Source organism: Pan troglodytes, chromosome 9 (assembly GCF_028858775.2).
Source record: "Pan troglodytes isolate AG18354 chromosome 9, NHGRI_mPanTro3-v2.0_pri, whole genome shotgun sequence".
Lineage (NCBI taxonomy): Eukaryota > Metazoa > Chordata > Mammalia > Primates > Hominidae > Pan > Pan troglodytes.
In genome coordinates this window covers 22301438-22322018 of record NC_072407.2, presented here as the reverse complement: position 1 = coordinate 22322018, position 20581 = coordinate 22301438, and the positions used below count along the sequence as shown (strand labels likewise).

Sequence of the window (20581 nt, the reverse complement as noted above, 5' to 3'; positions counted from 1 at the left end):
TGCCTTGGTTTGAATATCTACTCTCTCTTTTGCTTCATGACTTTGGGAAGTTCCTTTGTTTTTCTAAGTTTTAGTGTTCTCATCTGTAAAATGGGGATGATAGTAGCTCTGATTCAGGGTATTTTGAGGATTAGATGAGATCATAGCACAAAGAAAGAGTGAGGTGTTAGAGCTCCTTTTTAGTGAGAATTAAAGGAGACGGAAATGTAGGGCACAGTGCCTGTGACGTAACATATAGGTAATAATGTTAGCTATTGTTAGAAAGGTTTGGGATGTCGTTGTTGGACCTGGTAGTTATCAGACCCATAGACATTGGATTTACATGAGCCAGAGACAGTGGGAAGACGAAAATTGAAATGAATAATTTCCTTGCATGTGTTAAATTTGTGATTGCCCTGGTCAAGGCTCAAAACCTTCTAGTAGTCATCCTTGCCTCTTCCTCCTCCTCTACCCTCACTTCTAATGACTAGGTACATTTCTACCTTGCTTTCAATTCTACCTTGCTGGTGTTTTCCATTAGTCACTTTTTTCCCATTGTCTCTTGCCACCAGCTCACGTTCTCATTATTTCTTGCCTAGACTATTGCCACAGTCTTTTTTTTTTTTTTTTTTTTTTTTGAGACGGAGTTTCGCTCTTGTTGCCCAGGCTGGAGTGCAGTGGCGTCATCTCGGCTCACAGCAACCTCCGCTTCCCAGGTCCAAGCGATTCTCCTGCTTCAGCCTCCTGAGTAGCTGGGATTACAGGCATGTGCAACCACACCCAGCTAATTTTGTTGTTGTTTTTATTTATTTATTATTATTTTTAGTAGAGACGGGGTTTCTTCATGTTGGTCAGGCTGGTCTGGAACTCCCAACTTCAGGTAATCCGCCTGCCTTGGCCTCCTAAAGTGCTTGGATTACAGGCGTGAGCCACTGCGCCTGGCCCATTACAGCAGACTTAAGTGACCTTCCTCTCTTCACCTCTAACCACTGACATCCCATCACTGCCACCAGTTCATCTCAGCACAATAAATGTAAACAATCTTAGATCTATTAAGAGGTGACAGCGTGCTGGCGACCCTCGCAGCCCTCGCTCACTCTCCGTGCCGCCTCGGCCTCGGCCCCGGCCCCCACTCTGGCGGCACTTGAGGAGCCCCTCAGCCCGCTGCTGCACTGTGGGAGCCCCTTTCTGGGCTGGCCAAGGCTGGAGCCGGCTCCCTCAGCTTGCAGGGAGGTGTGGAGGGAGAGGCGCAGGTGGGAACCGGGGCTGTGGGCGGTGCTTGCGGGCCAGCGTGAGTTCTGGGTGGGCGTGGGCTCAGCGGGCCCCGCACTCGGAGCCGCCTGCTGGCCCCGCCGGCCCTGGGCAGTGAGGGGCTTAGCACCTGGGCCAGCAGTTGCTGTGCTCAATTTCTCGCCAGGCCTTAGCTGCCTTCCTGTGGGGCAGGGCTCGGGACCTGCAGCCCGCCATGCCTGAGCCTCCCCCCGACTCCGTGGGCTCCTGTGCGGCCCAAGCCTCCCTGACGAGCACCGCCCCCTGCTCCAGGGTGCCCAGTCCCATTGACCACCCAAGGGCTGAGGAGTGCGGGCACATGGCAGGGGACTAGCAGGCAGCTCCACCTGTGGCCCCGGTGCGGGATCCACTGGGTGAAGCCAGCTGGGCTCCTGCGTCTGGTGGGGACTTGGAGAACCTTTATGTCTAGCTAAGGGATTGTAAATACACCAATCGGCACTCTGTATCTAGCTCAAGGTTTGTAAACACACCAATCAGCACCCTGTGTCTAGCTCAGGGTTTGTGAATGCACCAATCGACACTGTATCTAGCTACTCTGGTGGGGACTTGGAGAACCTTTATGTCTAGCTAAGGGACTGTAAATACACCAATCAGCATTCTGTATCTAGCTAATCTGGTGGGGATGTGGAGAACTTTTGTGTCTAGCTCAGGGATTGTAAACACACCAATCAGCACCCTGTCAAAACGGACCAATCAGCTCTCTGTAAAATGGACCAATCAGCAGGATGTGGGTGGGGCCAGATAAGAGAATAAAAGCAGGCTGCCTGAGCTGGCCGTGGCAACCTGCTCAGGTCCCCTTCCACACTGTGGAAGCTTTGTTCTTTTGCTCTTTGCAATAAATCTTGCTGCTGCTCACTTTTTGGGTCCACACTGCCTTTATGAGCTGTAACACTCACTGCGAAGGTCTGCAGTTCACTCCTGAAGCCAGTGAGACCACGAACCCACCGGGAGGGACAAACAACTCCAGACGCTCCACCTTAAGAGCTGTAACACTCACCACGAAGGTCCATAGCTTCACTCCTGAGCCAGGGAGACCACGAACCCACCAGAAAAAAAAAACTCCGAACACCAGAAGTAACATTCCGGACACCCCACCTTTAAGAACTGTAACACTTAAACACTCACCGAGAGGGTCTGTGGCTTTATTCTTGAAGTCAGTGAGACCAAGAACCCACCAATTCCGGACACACTATTACCCAGTCAGGTGATTCACAAACCTGGCTCCATATCAGAATCACCGCAGGAGCTTGTTAAAAATACAATTGCTGGCCAGGCATGGTGGCTCACACTTGTAATCCCAGCACTTTGGGAGGCCAAGGTGGGCGGATCACCTGAGGTCAGGAGTTCAAGACCAGCCTGGCCAACATAGTGAAACCCTGTCTCTACTAAAATACAATAAAAATTTAGCCGGGCATGGTGGTGGGTTCCTGTAGTCCCGCTACTTGGGAGGCTGAGGCAGGAGAATCGCTTGAACCTGGGAGGTGGAGGTTGCAGTGAGCTGAGATTGCACCACTGCTCTCCAGCCTGGGCCACACAGCGAGACTGTTTAAAAAAAAAAATTAGCTGGGCATGGTGGCACACACCGGTAATCCCAGCTACTCAGGAGGCTGAGACATGAGAATCGCTTGAACCCGGGAGGCAGAGGTTGCAGTGAGCTGAGATCGCACCACGGCACTACAGCCTGGGTGACAGAGTGAGAGTCTGTCTCAAAAAAAAAAAAAAATACAATTGGTAGAGACCCTGCCCCAAACCTGAAAACTATAGATCAAGGGACTAATTTATTTTTATTTTTGAGACGGAGTCTCGCTCTGTCACCCAGGCTGGAGTGCAATGACACGATCTCAGCTCACTGCAACCTCCTGGTTTCAAGCGATTCTCCTGCCTCAGCCTACCGAGTAGCTGGGATTACAGGTGTGCACCACCACGCCTGGCTAATTTTTGTATTTTTAGTAAATGTGGGGTTTCACTATGTTGGCCAGGCTGGTCTCCAACTCCTGACCTCAATTAATCTGCCTGCCTGGGCCTCCTGATGTGCTGGGATTACAGGCGTGAGCCACTGTGCCTGGGCTCAATGGACTAATTTAACCTCCCTCAACTTGCCATTGACCCCTACACTGTTCTGAGATTTAGTCAGAGTCATCCTCGTGTATAGATGCACCACAGTCCGTGAGAAAGATTGTTTATCTTGCTTTCATGGGAAGTTAATTGCAGATGCACTGCCAGGATCTTTGTCTTCTTGGGGCACAGTCCTGCCACTTCCCAGTCAGAAACTTTCAACGCCTCCCCTCTGTTTTCAGAGTACAGCCCAAGCCCTTGGGCTTGGCATTTAAGGCCTTCTGTGATCTATTTTCAAACTTTTTCTGTTTCAGAGCCCAAGTTTGTCCCTTGTCCTGGGTCCTCCGTTCCTTGCATACGTTCTGCACTTTGCTCTTTTTGCATGTTCCTGTTCAACTCTGGCGTGGCTTTTCACCCATTGCCCACCTGCTGAAATTTCCTTAGGATTCTGTCCACCTCACATGGATGTGAGGGCTGTATAATTGTCAGAACCCTGAGCTTATGAGGGCCCCCCACTTGGTTTAATGTTCTGCTTTCACTGTTTTGAAATTCTTAATAATTGATGGACAAGGGTTCCCACATTTTTTCCCCCTGTTTTGGCTTCTCAACAAGTCCCTACTTATTTTTTATTTTTATTTTTTGCTGTAGTTCCTACAGATTAGGTAGGAACTCCTGACTGCCACAGTAGATCTAGGGTAGAGCCTGAGATTTTGCATTTCTGACAAGATCCCAGGCGATGCTGATGCCTCTGGTCCTTGGATCACACTTTGAGCAGCAAGGGTCAGTCTGAAGTATGGTAGAGCCAACAACTTGGAAGGAACCTGAAAGACAGTACGGAGCTGAAGTCCCTGGCAGCTGAAATACTCATCACAAACTGTTAGGTGAGACATAAATTTGTATATTCCTTAACATTCTGTATTTTGGAGTATCTTTGTTGAAGCAAGTTAGCCTTACCCTACTAAAGGAAGTGAAGGAGAGCAGGTCTCACAGGTCCTTCTGTCCTTTTCTAATTTGGAAAAAGCCTATGAGGTGTGCAATAGGAACTTGGCTCTGAGTGGGTCAAACACAAGCTCATGCTCCCTGGTTCGCTTCCTCCAGTGCTGGTGGGGGCTGACTGGAATGGCCTTTCTGATCTGAGGGGTTGGAGACTGATTTTGAAAGAAGTCCTCTTAGACTTCTAGCCCAGACCATGCAGTGCAGCCCAACTTACCAGAGTTCTGCTTTGAAGTCTGGGGCCAAACCCCAACCAACAATAGAGTGCTGGTCATTGTCCTCAGAACTTATCTCCACTGGGGACCTTGTGGGTTTGATTGGGCATAAGATTCATATATTCCTTGTATCCCCTAACCATAAAGGCGATCATATTACCCTCATTTTACCGCAACCTCTAACAAAGTACCTATATTGTAAGAAAACAAAAACAAGTTATTTCAAGCAAAAGATTATGTAGTGTGTTACAATCTTGTTGCTAGGAATGTCACCATGTCCCTAAACCTATTAAAGCCCCATAGCATCCCTAAATTCCTTCAGTGTCTTGTGGAGCACTGTGCTCCAAATCATGTTCCCCCTGGGAGTGGCATCTGTGTGGGATCACAAGGGTTATGGCAGGTTTCATTAGTCCATGGTGGTTTACATTTCTCTGTCTCTCCCAGTCGCCCTGCCTCTTTCCCCATCTTGGCTACCCAGTATAGTTTCTTCTTGTCTCTTTTATTCTTAGTCTAAGATCCAGTCCATTCCTTTGTTCCCAAGTGAACTTGCTGTGTCCAGACCTTACTTTCAAAAAGCAAAGCTTTGCACTGTGTATCAGTTGCAGCCTGTCAACTACTTCAGACCTGCTGGCCCACTCCCCTTTCTCCAGCCACTGCTACAGTGATGAGTTCCACCATAGGCTTTAATTCATTTCACACAGGTACAACCTGGCAGCACCTTGCTTTGGGTCTGCTCCGTGGACCTTCTACTTCCTACTCCAGGTAAACCCACCAGACACTCTTGTGTGCATAGCCAACAAATGCAGAAAAGTTAACAATGGTGGGGCCACCTTTGACCAAAGGGAGATGGAAGCCAGTTGCTAGGTGCCTTTCATTTTGGACTGCTGATGGAGAGCACTGAGACACTTTTTATGATGTTCCTCTGAAGGTCCCAGTGGCATCAGTTATGTGGCTCTTATGCATGGCCAGCTGTATAATGTGTCCCTGTATTGGCCTTGCTCCTCCCTGTTTTACTCCACTGTCTCACTCCTGCTCCCCGTGTTCATTCCCCAAATAAAATACCTACACACAAGACTTTGTTTCTGCTTTCTTTTCAGGAGAACCCATGCTAAGAATTGTGGAAAGGTGGCGGAGGTGGGAAGCGGGTGCAGTGGGGAGAGCCTGCTATTCTTTGAGGCTTTATCACCTAGACTTAGTCTGTTATCTAAGTTGAGGGTGTATTAGGTAAGAAACAGTAGTTAACCAGTCATCATTGCAGGCTGGGTCTTCTCTCCCCACACGACTTGCTTCCTTTTCCTCCCACTCTGACGTCCTCCACATCTGTTCAGCGGAGCTCCCTGACCCTACCTGCAGATGCAGCACAACTTATGGCTTGGTATAGGAACTACTGAAGGATCCTCAACCTCTAATCTCTAGGCAAGCCTCCAGCTACATTCTGGGGTACTGGAGAGTGGCACATCCACACTTAACTCAATAGCGAGAGACCCAAAGGCGTTGCTTCTGATCAAGGAACTAATTTTACAAAAAATGAAGTATAATGGGGTCCCATGCTTATGGAATTCACTGCTGTTACCATGTTCCCTATCTTCCTGAAGAAGAGAGGAGGACTCCACTGCTGAATCTCTTGGCCTTGTTCAGTGTATCGCAGGTTCTGGAGTCAGACAAACCAGCCTGCAGTCTTGGCTCTGCACCTGTTACATGTGTGACCTTGGAGAAGGCCTGAGCACATACCTCTAAACCTGTTTATCCAACTGAGAACATCAAAGCCTTCTCTGCAGTGTCAATCTGATAAAGCATGTAAAGTATAGGACACAGTCTTGCAATTGCAATTTAAAAGATGGCAGCGATTCTAGTTACTATTCACTGGCCTTCCATATTCCAGCAGAGTTTGGACTGCCACCAGTGTGTGCCTGTATTGAGGCTCTTATTGTGTTGTGTCTACCTACATATCTCGCTTTCTCTTTAGAACAATAAACATTGTCAAACGACAATGAGTGAGACTAATGTATCTTGTGAACAGTTACACAGGACAATAGAAATGAAAGTGTTTTTATGAACTGTTCAAATGCTAGTTATGTTACAGGGGCTTCCAGTCCAGCAGGGGAACTGACATACAAAACCGATTCTGAGAGGAGGGGGTAAAGATGAACGAGCAGGTGTGAACAAAGTGCTTGGGAGCCACAAACTCTGCCCCAGAGTGTGGTTCATGGCTACTGGGAAGGCTCTTCAAGGAAGTGGAATTTTTGTCTGGACCTGAATTCTAAGTCAGTGAAAAGAAAGATGAGGGAAACAAATGGGAGAGCCATTCTTTAAGGAGAATAAAGAGAAACTTTAAAAATTGGGTCAATCAGAAGCAGGGTGATGTCCCTAAAAATAATAATAAGAAAATAAGAAAATAAAATTTTAAAATGAGATCAGGAGTAGGGGCTAGTGTTGGTGAGACTAATGTATCAGTTGCCAGGACTCTTGGGATGAGGCTTTCCAAAGCCTCATAGAAACATCATTGAGGACAAGGCCAGGAGGTCGAGAAGGGGACAGGACACAACTGACAGGGCAGTGAAGAGATCTGGGCACACAGAGGCCTGGGAATAGCAATAAAATGACTGGTGAGGCCTCTGCATGACCAGGGAGAGGGGGTGGGTGAGCGGTGTGAGACAATTGATCAATGTAGCCGCAGATACAAAAGGAAGGGTTTAACATAGAGAGTTATTAATGGCTAACATGAGATTAGCTACTAAGGGATAAAAAACACAGAAAGAAAGAAATTTGGGAAAGGGCTCCTCACAAGGCTGAGATTAAATCTTTCTGGAGAGTGTGTGGCTGTAGCCACTGGGTGGCAGGAAGCTTTTGCTGGGTGCCACAAGCCAAAGCTGCAAGCAAGGAGCTCTCCATTGAGGTGCTGGCAAAACGTGCCGGGGTGCAGTTGAACTCACTGGGAATGTGGCTGGGGTTCCTACAAACTCACTGGGCAGCTGCTCACATGGGGTAAGGGGTGGGATCTGCTGAAGCCCCTGGGATCCTGTGGGGGTGGCCACTGAACTCATCATGTCCTTGCCTCAGGGATGCCCAGGATGCCCTGTGTGCCCAGGAGTTGTCTCCCACCCACCCAGGCTCCACGTTCACCTAGATGTGCATGGATCGCCCCTTCATACTAAACAGGCAGTCTATACCACAAAGTATAACACACAGTTTCCACAAATTCCACCTCTTAAGTATTTATTAGATACCCACTGTGTACCCTCTCCCCGCTTTGTATCCCTGCCCTGAGGGCCTCACAGCCAGATCTCCTGAGAGCAGAGTGAAGAGGAAGCTCAGTATTTCTCAGGCAGGCCAGCAGGTCGGAAGTGATTGGGGTCTTTGCCACTCCTGCCCCATTCATTGGCAGCCTGATCAGCCAGCGAGTCCTCCGCACCATGGCCAAAGAATCTCTGGATATTCTCTCTGGCATCGCTGTAATCAAGGCAGGCAAGAAGGAGATTAATCATCAGGCCAGTGAGCAATAGCCCACCCTCCCATTCTCCCTGTTGCAAGGGAGGGCTCAGAGAGGAGCCCAGAAAGGCCAAGGAAGGAGGGATGAAAACACTGGGCACCACCCCATTCAGCCAGGCTGGGCACCCCTAGGCTGGATGAACAGCACCCAGAGAGGGAGGGTGAGGAATCACTCACTCCTACCATCCACTCAGACCTCACACTGAGCACAGAGGCAGAGAGAGGGCAAGAGGAGGAGGGGCCGCAGCCTCTAACTTCTCCACAAGGAGCTCGTCTCCCTCCTGACTGTCCAAGGCAGGCAAGCTCTGCTCACCCAGCTCTGGCGTCCCAGGAGCTCCAGTTACCTGATCGCTTCTGCAGCCCAGGCACCCCCAGGTCCCCTTTTGGCAGCATCATAGTTCCCCCGAGCATGGAAGTATTTGTCTGAGCCGATGTAATCGGCTTCTCTCATGTCAGAGTAGGCTCTCCACATGTCCCGAGCCCCTGGAAAGGAAAGGAAAGGCAGAAGGGACATCAGGAGAACATAAAGACTCCAACAGCACCTTAGAGGGGAATGAAGAAGGACAAATCTTCCACTGACTTCAAGCTTTCAGCCTGTGATCATAGCAGCCTTGGATACCATGGGTTGAGAAGCACATTCCTTTATCCTAGTTGGCTTCTTCAAGTGCCCTGGTGAAGAGCCACTGCTATAGAATGAAGCTGCCTATGATAAGATCCAGGAGTGTGTATGAATGAGGTAGTGACATGGAATACTGATGCTGAGAAAGGTGGCAGACACAGAGTACTTCTGCCCTGACTACTAAAGTCTATATTCTTTTTTTTTCTTTTTAGACAGTCTCGCTCTGTCGCCCAGGCTGGAGTGCAGTGGTGCTATCTCAGCTCATCGCAACCTCCACCTCCCAGGTTCAAGAGATTCTTCTGCCTCAGCCTCCTGAGTAGCTGAGATTACAGGCATGCGCCATCACACCTGGCTAATTTTTGTATTTTTAGTAGAGACGGGGATTTCACCATGTTGGTCAGGCTGGTCTCGAACTCCTGACCTCGTGATCCCCCTGCCTTGGCCTCCCAAAGTGCTGGGATTACAGGCGTGAGCCACCGCACCCCGACCTAAAGTATATATTCTTGCAAATGGAATACACGTCATTGTGACCTGAGTTCCAGTGACTGTTAGGAGCATAAAAGTCCCTAAATACTTTCTTAGTAGGCTGTACTGATGCTGTGGGTTGCTTGAGGAAGCAATAGGGCAGTGGTGCTCTGCCTTGGCTGCACTTTCTTTTTCATTTTTTTTAGATGGAGTCTCGCTCTGTCACCCAGGTTGGAGGACACTGGTGCGATCTCTAGTCACTGCAACCTCTGCTTCTCGGGTTCAAGTGATTCTCGTGCTTCAGCCTCCTGAGTAGCTGGGATTACAGGTGCCTGCCACCACGCCTGGCTACATTTTAGTATTTTTAGTAGAGAGGGGGTTTCACCATGTTGCCCAGTCTGCTCCGGAACTCATGACCTCAAGTGATTCATCCACCTTGGCCTCCCAAAGTGCTGGAATTACAGGCGTGAGCCTTGGCTGCACTTTCTAATCACCCAGAGAGAAACTGAAAGTCCCAGTGCCCAGGCCACACCCCAGGCCAGTTTCTGCAGACTATGCTGGGGCGTTGAAGGCATGGGTATTTCAGGTGATGCCAAGGTGTGCCTGAGATTCATAACCATCAACCTCTAGGAGGTGGTCAGTGATGCATTTACCTGGCAAGAGCCCTGACCTCAAGCACAGCCGAGCTCAAACCTCTGCTCTGCCACCTGCTGACTGGCAGTAAGTCCCTGGGCATTGGCTTCGGCTGCTCTAAGTCTCAGCTTTCTCACCTTCCAAGATCAGCTTTCTCACCTTCCAAGAGAGGAAGATTGCGTCACAGAGTCATTCTGAAACTAAATGAGAAAATGCTGTGGTCCTTGTGGGGGCTTGATGCACGTTAGTTCCCAGCTCTTGTCAAGAAGGCTGGAGAAGGAAGAATGGAAACAGAACAAACCAGGAAGGGAGCCCCTGACAGAGCGAGGCTAAAGAGCCCTGTACATTATCCAACTAGGAAATCGAAGGAGGAAGGAGAAAGAAGACAGAAGAGTCAACAGCCTTAGTCATACTCCTATGCGATTTATGCTGAGGGACATTTTATACCAATTGCAGGCCTTATTTTGCATCTTCTACTCAAAACAAACAGCTCAGGTGCTCCTGGAAAGGATGATTGTTCTTTCTCTGAGTAACTGACTGACAATAATCCTCGACTCTCTAATCTGTTTAGCAGCTCCCCAGGCACATTGGGCAGCACAACCTAAAGCAGCGGCTCAAATCTTAAGGAAGCCCAAAAATACCCCTTGTGCATTGTTACTGGATGCCCCATTCCTTACGGCTCAAGACATGTGTTTTTGATACACCTTGCAGCGGCTTCTGAAATGTGATCCATTCATTGAACACACCCTGAGAAGCTGCGCTACGGGGAAAGGAGATATTCCCAGCAGCTCTCAAAGACTCGAGACAGGCAACCCAGAAAACCCTAGTTCCTGGCAGGCCTCAGCAACGCAGACACTAGCAACTCTGTGGTTCAAAAGCAGCCTTCTGAAAGCATCATTTTCCCCAGTTTATCAGGTCCAGGGCGATGTTTCTCTTCAGAAATCCTGCAAACCTTCTGAAGCCTTACCATCAAAAGCCTCGCCAAGGAACGAAAAGAAGCTTCAGCTGCTGACACCCAGGACCAAGGAGCAGAAAACCAGGCCCGTGAGAAGCTTCATGGTGCTGAAATGAAAGAAGTCAGGCAGTCGCCCATAAGACTGGCACAGCTTCCCTTGGGACTTATATTCGGACGAGAGCCTGGTTATTTCCACTGGATCTTATTAGAGTCTCAGTGGCTCATCTAGGAAAACTTGCAGCAGGACCTCACTCAGAGCCAGAAGCCCTCGGTTCTGAACCCATCAGCCCTGAAGCCTGACTGCATAAGAGGATGCCAACGTGGCATTGATGGAGGAAGGCAGGAGGTACGACCCGACTGTCACTCCCTCAAGTAGCCTATAATTCCCCATAACGCATTTACCGTGTGTTCCCTCTGCCCCGCACAGAACTCAACATGGGATAAACACAAAGCAGGATCATTATTTTTTATTCTTAAAGCCTTTAGCACCTGGTATTCCCAGGTGTTCTCCCATCCAAGTACTACCAGGCCTGACCCTCCTTACCTCTCTAGATCAGAGGAGATAAGACACCTTCAGAATGGTATGGCTGTATGCCCCAGGATAACTATTTTTTTTAAAGGAAATGATAATCTTGTTGGGAAAGAGAAAACAGTGTAAGTTTTAAAAATCACTCCTTGGTGTGCTCCTCACCTGATCTGTGCTGTAGCTGAGCTGCAGGTCCCTGCCTGCCAGGGAGCGGTGGCTGCTGTTTATACTGAGCCTTCCCTGCTGGTCTCTTGGGAGGGAAGAAAAGCTGGATGTGGTCCCTGGGGAAAGTCCCTGCAGGTCATTTCCCCTACAAAATGGTCTAAGACAAGTTCCTGGATGCCAGTGGTTTCTTCATCTCGGGTCATTTATCCCAGTTGTGCAAGCTGAGGGAACAAGATGTGCCTGGCAGCTGTCAGGGCAGGAGACCAGCTCTGCCCCTCAGCATTGAGGGGGCTGAGGCTGCGGAGTTGAGAGTGGGAGCCCTGTGATGGCAGCACCTGGGCTGCTGGAAGGTGTGGAGTGAGGGCAGCTTTGAAGCCAGCTCCTGACTCTACCAGTCATTTCCTCAGGATGGACTCTGCTGGGCCACATGGCAGATGCCTCTGAAATGAAGTCCCTCTGAGTTCATATCTAAAGCTTCAAAGCTGACAGACTAGGTCCAGCACAGTGGCTCACTCCTATAATCCCAATGCTTTTGGAGGCCAAGGCAGGAGGATCACTTGGGGTCAAGAGTTTAAGATCACTCCGTGCAAAATTGTAAGATCTTGTCTCTACGAAATATAAAAATAAATGGACCGGGTGTGGTAGTGTGCACCTGCAGTCCCAGCTACTCAAGAGGCTGAAGCGGAAGGATTGTGGGAGACCCAGGAGGTGAAGGCTGCAGTGAGCTATAATCACGCCACTGCACTCCAGCCTGGGTGACAGAGCAAGACCCTGTGTCTAAAAGAAAACAAAATAAAACTAGCAGCCTAGCCCTGCCATGTCTCATGTGTGCCCTGGAAGGCTCCTTCCACCCCTCAGTCTAGATATCCTGAGATTTACCTCCTCAGCACAGAAAAGCCCTGCTCAGCTGGCCTAGTCAATTAGGAAATTAGGAAGGAAGGAAGTGGTCAGTACCAGAGCCCAGCAGGGCGGAGGCCAGGACATGCAGAGAGGCTGGTCGATATAGCAGCAACTGTGGTTTCTTCTTCTCCAGTCCATTTTCACTCTTTTATTTTTTCTTTCTTTCCTTCCTTCCTTCATTTCTTCCTTCCTCTCTCTTTCTCCTTCCTTCCTTCCTTACTCCCTCTCTGTCTTCCTCCTTCCTTCCTCTCTCTTCCTCCTTCCTTCCTCTCTCTTCCTCCTTCCTTCCTCTCTCTCTTCCTTCCTTCTTTCCCTCCTTTCTTCCTCTTTCCCTCCCTCCCTTCCCTCCCTCCCTCCTTCCTTCCTTCTTTTCTTCCTCCCTTCTTCTCTTCCTCCCTTCCTTCCTCTCTCTTTCTCCTTCCTTCCTCTCTCTTTCTCCTTCCTTCCTTCCTCTCTCTTTCTTTCCTCTTTTCTTTTCTTTCTTTCAGAATGCTATGAATATAGGCCTCAGGATAACTACTTTTTAAAGGAAATGACAATCTTGTTGGGAAAGAGAAAACAGTAAGTCTTAAAAACACTCCTTGGCATACTCCTCACCTGATCTTCCTCTCCTCTCCTCCCCTCCCCTCCCCTCCCCTCTACCCTCCCCTCTACCCTCCCCTCCTCTCCCCTCCCCTCCTCTCCCCTCCCCTCCCCTCCCCTCCTCTCTTCTCCTCTCCTCTCCTCTCAAGACAGGGTCTTGCTCTGCTGCCTGAGCTGGAGTGCAGTGGTGCAATCATGGCTCACTGCAGCCTCAGCCTCCCAGGTTTAAGTGATCCTTGCATCTCAACCTCCCAAGTAGCTGGGACTACAGTTGTTTGCCAATATGAGTAATTTAAAAAATTTTTAGTACAGTGGGAGTTTCACCATGTTGCCCAGGCTGGTCTCAAATTCCTAACCTGCAGTCCTCCTGCCTTGGCCTCCCAAAGTGCTGAGATTATAGGCATGAGCTACCATGCCCAGCCAGAAGTTCATATCTGATTGCTTCTATTTTTCAGTGAAATAGGAAGCAAAGTTGTCAACTGAGAAGAGAATGAACGAGGAGTTGTGGGAAGTTTCAGGAGAGAAGAGAAGTAGAAAGCAGACATCTAGGAAAGGAAGAATGTGACTGAACTTGAGAAAGGTAGTGGATTGTATGGTAGCTCATGGTCAACGACCATGAATTTAAAGTGAGACTAGTCATAGCAGTCGTGCTTTTTTTCTGATCACATTCAGCTGCCAAGGTTCAGACTTTTAGCAAGTGGCAAATTGAATATCACTGTGCAATAAATGCTTGTTGAATTGCATGACTGAATACATGCGAAGGTCAAAGGAGGAGGATTTATTTAAAGATGAGGGAGGGTTACAGGGCACAGGGAGAATGTTAACAGAGAGAGTGACTGAGGGTAAAAGATAGGGCATAACATAGACTTCAATGACCAAGGGGCCACAGGGCCACTGGGGACAAGGTTGCCCAGAGTGTAGCAGGAGCAGGTCTTCCTCTCAGACAGGAAGGAGAGGAACGATAACAAGGAAGATGCATTTTGAGATGAAGGACAGAGATCCTGAGGGAAACCAGCAGGCCCTTTTCTTTACCAGTCATAGAACTCATCGCTCTCCACCTGTTTGCGTTTCTGAGTTTGACCCAGAGTGCACAAAACACAGGGATAGGAACCTTGTCAGGCTTATTGACAGATAACTGTTGTCACTTTAACACCAAACACAGCACCTCACCTGTAGCAGGTTCTTAGTCACTTTTATTGATTGAAGGAGTCAATGCATGAGTGAAGTAGGAGAAGTCATCTGCGATAGATTGACAGGTGGAAGGTTAAGAAGAATGGAAAAGCTTTGGAACAATGATGTCATTTAGAGATGAACATGGACTTTTTTTTTTAATGTTTGCCTCGCACTAATAACTTTTATTTCACTCAAATTAGAGCAGTAATCTTCCATAAATAACTATATTCCCTGCCCAATAATTCAAAGAAAAATCCACAATGATTAGTAAAGAAAAATATAAGAATTAACAGACCCTTTAAATTTGTTTTAAATATTTGAAGATTTAAAAAGTGTTTAAAGTTTGTAATTCCTAGTAGGAAAACATTATCTGAATGAATACCCTAATGGCAAACCACTGTAAAATGCTTCAGCTGCATTTGGGGGAGAGGGGTAGGGATTATCTTCAAAGCACCCCAGCTCTCTTGATGAGAAGGTCAGAGGTACATTGGTTTTTATTATTGCGACATCCATAAGGTGATCTAGGTTGCTTTTCCTTCAGCAGGGCTTTATTTATCAGAAGGGCATTACGCTTGACCTCCAAATTTGGCTGACAATTTACTGATGAGATTCATAACCTTTGGGTTGCTCTGGTATTTTGACATATTTGCTGGGTTCTGAGCCACATCCTGGAAGGCCACCATAACTTCTGGATCCTGCATGGCTGCAAGAGCCTCTGGATCACTAAGAATTTCATTGAGTCCAGGCATTCCGGCCATTCCAGGCATGTCCCCTCCCATTCCAGGCATTCCTCCGGGAAAATTACCAGGCATTCCCCCAGGAAAGCCACCTGGAAAAGGGCCATACTGAGCTCCTGACTGTCGTCTGGCTTCTTCCTCCCTCTGGGCTCTCTCCTGCTCTTCTCGAGCCTTCTTAACTCGTTCTACTCTTTCTTTGATCTCTCGCTCTTCATGTTTTCGCTCATACTTTCTCCGATGTTCTGCAATTTTCTGTGCCCTAGGTTGAACTTCTTTCAGCATTGCACTAGCATCTTCATCATAATCCAATTTACAGGCAAAGGCAAGATCATGGGCTGCTTCTTCCCAGTGGCCTAGAAGTCTGTGTGCTTTCCCCCGCCACTTGTAAGGCTGAGCTGAATCAGGATTTATTTCAATGGCTCTGTCACAGTCTCGGATGGCAGCATTTGGCTTCTGTAATTTGACAAAGACACTGGCCCTCTTTGCATACAAAATGGCCAAGCGAGGATTCAGCTTGATGGCGTCTGTGAATAAGTCAATGGCTTTCTGGAGTTCACCATCATTTAGGGCTTCAATAGCAGCCGCTTTTTTATCATTTGCCTGATCCATCATCTCCTCCGTTATCTCCACATTTTCATCTCCCATTTCTTGAGGAGCATCAGTGTCTGGTGCAATCACACCTTCTTTATCAATTTCTAGATCACTTTCCTCACTTGATGGTTCGTCTGCCTTTAAGTCTTCCTCCACCTTCTTACTATCAGGTTTTTCTTCCTTGGTATTTTCTTCTGATTTAGCCTTCTGAGTAGCAGGTGGTACTTTACCTCCCATGCTCTCCACCCACTCTCTCAGGAAGTGCATTTCCTCGGTGTGCAGAACACTCGGATCCTGCTTACATATTTTCACAAAGGCCCGAAGCTCGTTTACTTTGCGGGGGTCCATGGTAGGGAGGTGGTGGGTGAAGCTGGGGGGCTGCGGCCCAGTTCCAGGCCCAGGCGCTGGCTCGGCATGACCGCGCAGAAGGGGGCGGCTGCCGGGAGTGAACATGGATATTGTTAATATGCAATAAAATCTCAGCCTACTTGAAATGTTTACATTAATTGTCAAAAAACATATTCAGAAGGCAAACCCTTATCATCTCTCCGCTGCTCCCAGAGAGATGTTATTAGGCATCACCTTCTGGGTTATGATGGCTTCTTAACTGGCTTCCACATTTCCCCCTTTGCTGCCAACTAGTCTCTTTTCAGTATAGCAGCCAGGCTGTTACAACACAAGACAAATTCTATCACTCTCCATTCAAAACTCTCCGGAGGATTCCACTTCCACTCATAGTTGAAGTCAAAGCCCTTATAATGGTTTTCAAACTTTACTCAAACTGTCCTAGCTCCTTCCTCTCATACCTCATCATCCAATTCTCCCCTCTTGCTCATTTTGCTCTGGTCACACTGGTCTCCAAACCCCCAGGCACATCTTACCCTGGGGGCCTCGGATTAGCTGTTCCTTTCCTCTGGAACATTCTTTTCCCAGATATTTGCATATCAGGGCTTTGAGGGGGCCTTGATCCGGGAATGCAGGATACTGGAAGGTTCAACAATACAGTTATTGTCAATAACAGTATTGGCAGTGAATGTGTTGGAAAGAGGGCTGTAAATGAACTGTGAAAATTTTCCATGAAGATGGGAGAGGACTGGAGAGTTTTGTCAACGAATACAATAAAGAGGTACTTTGTCTCCAAACATCACTAAGCAGATTGTCTACACAGAAGCTTCTAGTGGGTATTTCTAGGCTGGGCACGGTGGCTCACACCTGTAATCCCAACACTTTTGGGGGCAGAGGCGGAGGATGGGTTAAGGTCAGGAGTTTGAGACCAGCCCGAGCAACATAGTGAGACTCCATTTCTACAAAAAATTAACAATTAGCTGGGCATGGTGGCACACTCCTGTTGTCCTCACTACTTGGGAGGCTGAGGCGGGAAGATCACTTGAGCCCAGGAGTTTGAGGTTACAATGAGCTATGATTCCACCATTGCACTCTAGCCTGGCAACAGAGCGAGACTCTTGTCTCAAAAAAAAAAAAAAAAAAAAATGCAGATTCCTAAGCCATAATCTTGGAGGTCTTGGTCTCAGTTCAGCGAGTTGGGGGTGATCTTCAGGAATCAGTGTTTGAAAATCTTCCTGTTTGGAAATCACTTGTGCAGATAACATTAGTAAGACTGGAGAGAAGGTGGTAATGAATTTATCAGGGACTTCAAAGAGGACACATCACAGAGGTGAAGAATGGAGAAATGGTCATGGAAAGCAAAGAGGACGAGGACCCCTCTTTCTCATTCTATTGTCTAGGAGGAATTGCAGGAGGCATACCCCATGGGTAAAGATGAGAATAAAGTGAAATCAACATGGGAAAGGCAGGTTTCAAGTTTTTGTAATGGGAAGGAAATAGGCAGAGATAAAGGGGCATCCTCACCGCAGACCCTTCTTTCAAGGAGCTCACTGGAAGGTAGTAGAAGAAGAGTGGGCAGAGTGTTGGGAGAGTTGAGGCTGACTCATAGAGAAATTAGTTGATGTGACGTGAAAGCAGGGAGATGAGAAGAGTAAAGGACATGGCGGATGAGCGTGCTGGTTAGTGACAGCAGATTGGGATTCTTTATTCCTTCCGGGCTCAGTGTGGGGTGCTGTGCTATGGGGGGCTGATACTTATGAGCCAGTGGAACTACTCCCCAAAGGTCAAGTGGACTAAAATAAAAACAGTGAGGATGCCTTTCTGATCTTCTCCCAACCATGCTGAAGTCCTGAAGAGAATGGAAGTTAGCAGAAAGTTCTGGAGAGAATGAAGGGACAAGGGAGGAGGGGAAGGAAACAGTGGCTAGTGAAGGTAGGCAAGGAGTACTCTCAACACATGCTTAATATGAAACATTTATCAGCAAGAAACTAGTTTTTAAAGCTGACACACAGCATTCAAACTTGGAGGCCACAGGCCTCACAGGGCAGGTCTTCTGCTTTTTGAGATCTCTAATTACTGGATCCAAACTTTCTCCCTGGGAAATGGTAATTTGTTTTTGTATGAATTCATCTTTTATAGAGTCACAGCCAGTCCCTTCTTTCTAACATGTACACCACATCTCCTAGGCACGACTGTCTTTTGCTCATTAAGAAAAAACTCTGCCTCCAAACTCCTATCAGATGGAGAAGCTGCAGAGAAGATAAATGGCTTATTCAAGGACCAGAACCCAGGACACTCATGATACCTTGGCCAGTGTTCTTTCTTCTCCACCTCCTTGCCTCCATCCCTTAACAAATGTTCTTTTCTGGGAACTTGGACACCCCTTGAAAAGATGAGGAGTGGTTTATGGTAATTCCAGGTTGGATTATTTGGTTTGGGAGAATGCCATTGGTCACAGCAATCTCAGCTCCTGGCAGCAGAAACCTGAACTTTGTCTCCATTCCATTTTGCCATGGTTATCTCTAACAGAAAGTCCTGTTATGCAACACCAGAATACCTTCCCAGTAGAGGTTGTGACACTGAGTTCCCATTACAGATCCTAAAACCCAGCCACCTAGACTTGGAGGCAGTATGGCTGGAAGTTAAGAGCCAAGCCCTGGTTTCAGACAGACCTGGTATGACCTTGCCTCTGCCATATACTGATATTGTGGAAGAGCACTTAATGACCTGGAGAAGTATAGACAATCTCTTAAGAGAAAGAGTGCAATAGAATATGATCCCATTTTTGTTCAAAGACATGTTCCCATGGTGAAACACAACCTAGGAAGTTTTACATCTGTGTTTCTAGGTAGTGCCAACAGCTTGTGTTATTCTAGATTTTTAGAATTTTTTACAATGACATGTCCATTCATTTATTGATTCATCATCAGTCATTATCCATTCACGCATCGAGTGCCTTCTATGCAGCAGATACTACAATAGATATTGGGCATACAATGAGGGGAGATGGCGGCTAACCAGGTCTAGGCTGTGACTCCATGAAAAAGAGACTTATAATTGGGGAAAAATGATTATACATGTGTAGACATAAAGCTTATACTTATAATAAATCAGTAAGATTCCAATAAATAAATGGGAAAAATATGTGTACAAAAAGTATAATGAAAGAAAAGAGAAAGCAAGGGGTATCACTAATCATTCTAAGATTGTTTCTCCTTAAGAACAACAGTCCCCAGGTACTAATATCATTGCTCATTCCTACCATCTCTTATTAAAATAAATAAAATAAGAAATGGCTCAGCTGTCAAAAGGTCTCCTGCCACTTTACAGAAGTAAAGCCAGGCCATGGGCTATCGATTACCAGGAGGGCAGGAGAAAAGATTCCCTCCTGTTTCTTCCACTTAGCAAGTGAATCACCAGGAACACAAAAGGACCAACTATTTAATTCAGGGGTGGACTCTTTTCCTTTTTCCTTTTCTTTTTTTTTTTTTGAGATGGAGTCTTGCTCTGTCGCCCAGGCTGGAGTACAGCGGCACGATCTCGGCTCACTGCAAGCTCCACCTCCCGGGTTCACACCATTCTCCTGCCTCAGCCTCCCGAGTAGCTGGGACTACAGGCGCCCGCCACCACGCCCGGCTAATTTTTTTGTATTTTTAGTAGAGACGGGGTTTCACTGTGTTAGCCAGGATGGTCTTGATCTCCTGACCTCGTGATCCACCCGCCTCGGCCTCCCAAAGTGCTGGGATTACAGGCGTGAGCCCCTGCGCCCGGCTGAGGGGTGGACTCTTAATTGTGTTTGCTGTGTGTCGCTTCTCACAAAGCCCACACCCTCTCATGGAGAGAGAACACTTTTCTCCTGGCTCAGAGTTTCCAAGTTGCATTCTCTAGGCACCAGAATCCAAACCTGTCTGCATTGAGTTCTGCGTCTCTTCCCCTATAGGTTGTTGGCTGAGGCTCACGCCTCTCTGAAGCCTGCTGGCCTCTAAGTGATGACTGAATCAGGTTATGAAGGACTCGCAGCGGGGGCATGTTGGGATTTGGTCATCAGCCCACTGTCGGCAACAGCAAGAGCCACTCTCAGAGTCTGAAACTGGTATTGCCAAAGGACAACAGAACTCTGCATTCTGTTTAAAAATATTGCACTTTATTCCTTTTCAAACATTTGCAAAAGGGAGTAATAAATTATAGGCGGGTGGATCACCTGAGGTCAGGAGTTCCAGACAAGCCTGGCCAACATGGTGAACCCCATCTCTACTAAAAATACAAAACATTAGCTTGGCGTTGTGGCAGGTCCCTGTAATCCCAGCTACCTGGGAGGCTGAGGCAGGAAAATCGCTTGAACCTGGGAGGTGGAGGTTGCAGTGAGCTGAGGTCACGCCATTGCACTCCAGCCTAGGCAACAACAGTGAAACTCCGTCTGAAAAAAAAAAAAAAAAGACATCTCAAAACCCCAAATCTCTTATGGACTTGTATAGTATTTATGAAACTAAGAACTCATTTGAGAAGGGGAAAATTCCAATAATTCTTCTTAAATTTCGTTTCAATTTCAAGTAATTTATAGGTATGTCTTAGGAATCATCATTAAACCTTCTGTACCAATTAGGCTATTCAAATATCTACATCTTTAAACATGTATAGCAATTTTGAAAAATAGAGAAGTTTTTCAGTTTAGATGAACAATAAAATATTTTGTCAAAAAGACTCCTTTTCCTTTTACATTCATTGTCAGGAAAATCCAGCATAGGAAATTTACTGCTTATGGTTGAACAACATCAAATTTGTAGATTTACCAGAGAGCCTGTCTCAATCGGATTAATTAGCAAAACAGGGAGTCCTGTTTAGTTCTCCTAAACATTTTGTAACTCCCTG

General features: G+C 47.4%; 2 protein-coding genes across 3 annotated transcripts; both read right to left on the bottom strand.

The window, feature by feature from the left end:
* Window positions 1-7731: 7731 nt before the first annotated feature.
* SAA1 (serum amyloid A1) lies at window positions 7732-11494 on the bottom strand. Of its 2 annotated transcripts, XM_003951847.5 has the most exons (4): window positions 11385-11494; window positions 10706-10800; window positions 8366-8504; window positions 7732-7982 (listed from the first exon to the last, which is right to left on the bottom strand). In XM_003951847.5, the coding sequence occupies exons 3-4, from the start codon at window positions 8491-8493 to the stop codon at window positions 7844-7846; spliced, it is 267 nt and encodes an 88-aa protein (XP_003951896.3). In that variant the 5' UTR covers window positions 8494-8504; window positions 10706-10800; window positions 11385-11494; the 3' UTR covers window positions 7732-7843. The 2 variants fall into 2 exon arrangements, with proteins under 2 accessions (XP_003951896.3, XP_063638899.1); XM_063782829.1 differs by lacking the exon at window positions 10706-10800 and having other exon boundaries at window positions 11385-11487.
* Window positions 11495-14575: 3081 nt separating this feature from the next.
* LOC748855 (hsc70-interacting protein-like) lies at window positions 14576-15730 on the bottom strand. The gene has a single exon (XM_054662138.2). The coding sequence runs from the start codon at window positions 15713-15715 to the stop codon at window positions 14606-14608; it is 1110 nt and encodes a 369-aa protein (XP_054518113.2). The 5' UTR covers window positions 15716-15730; the 3' UTR covers window positions 14576-14605.
* Between the last annotated feature and the right edge of the window lie 4851 nt (window positions 15731-20581).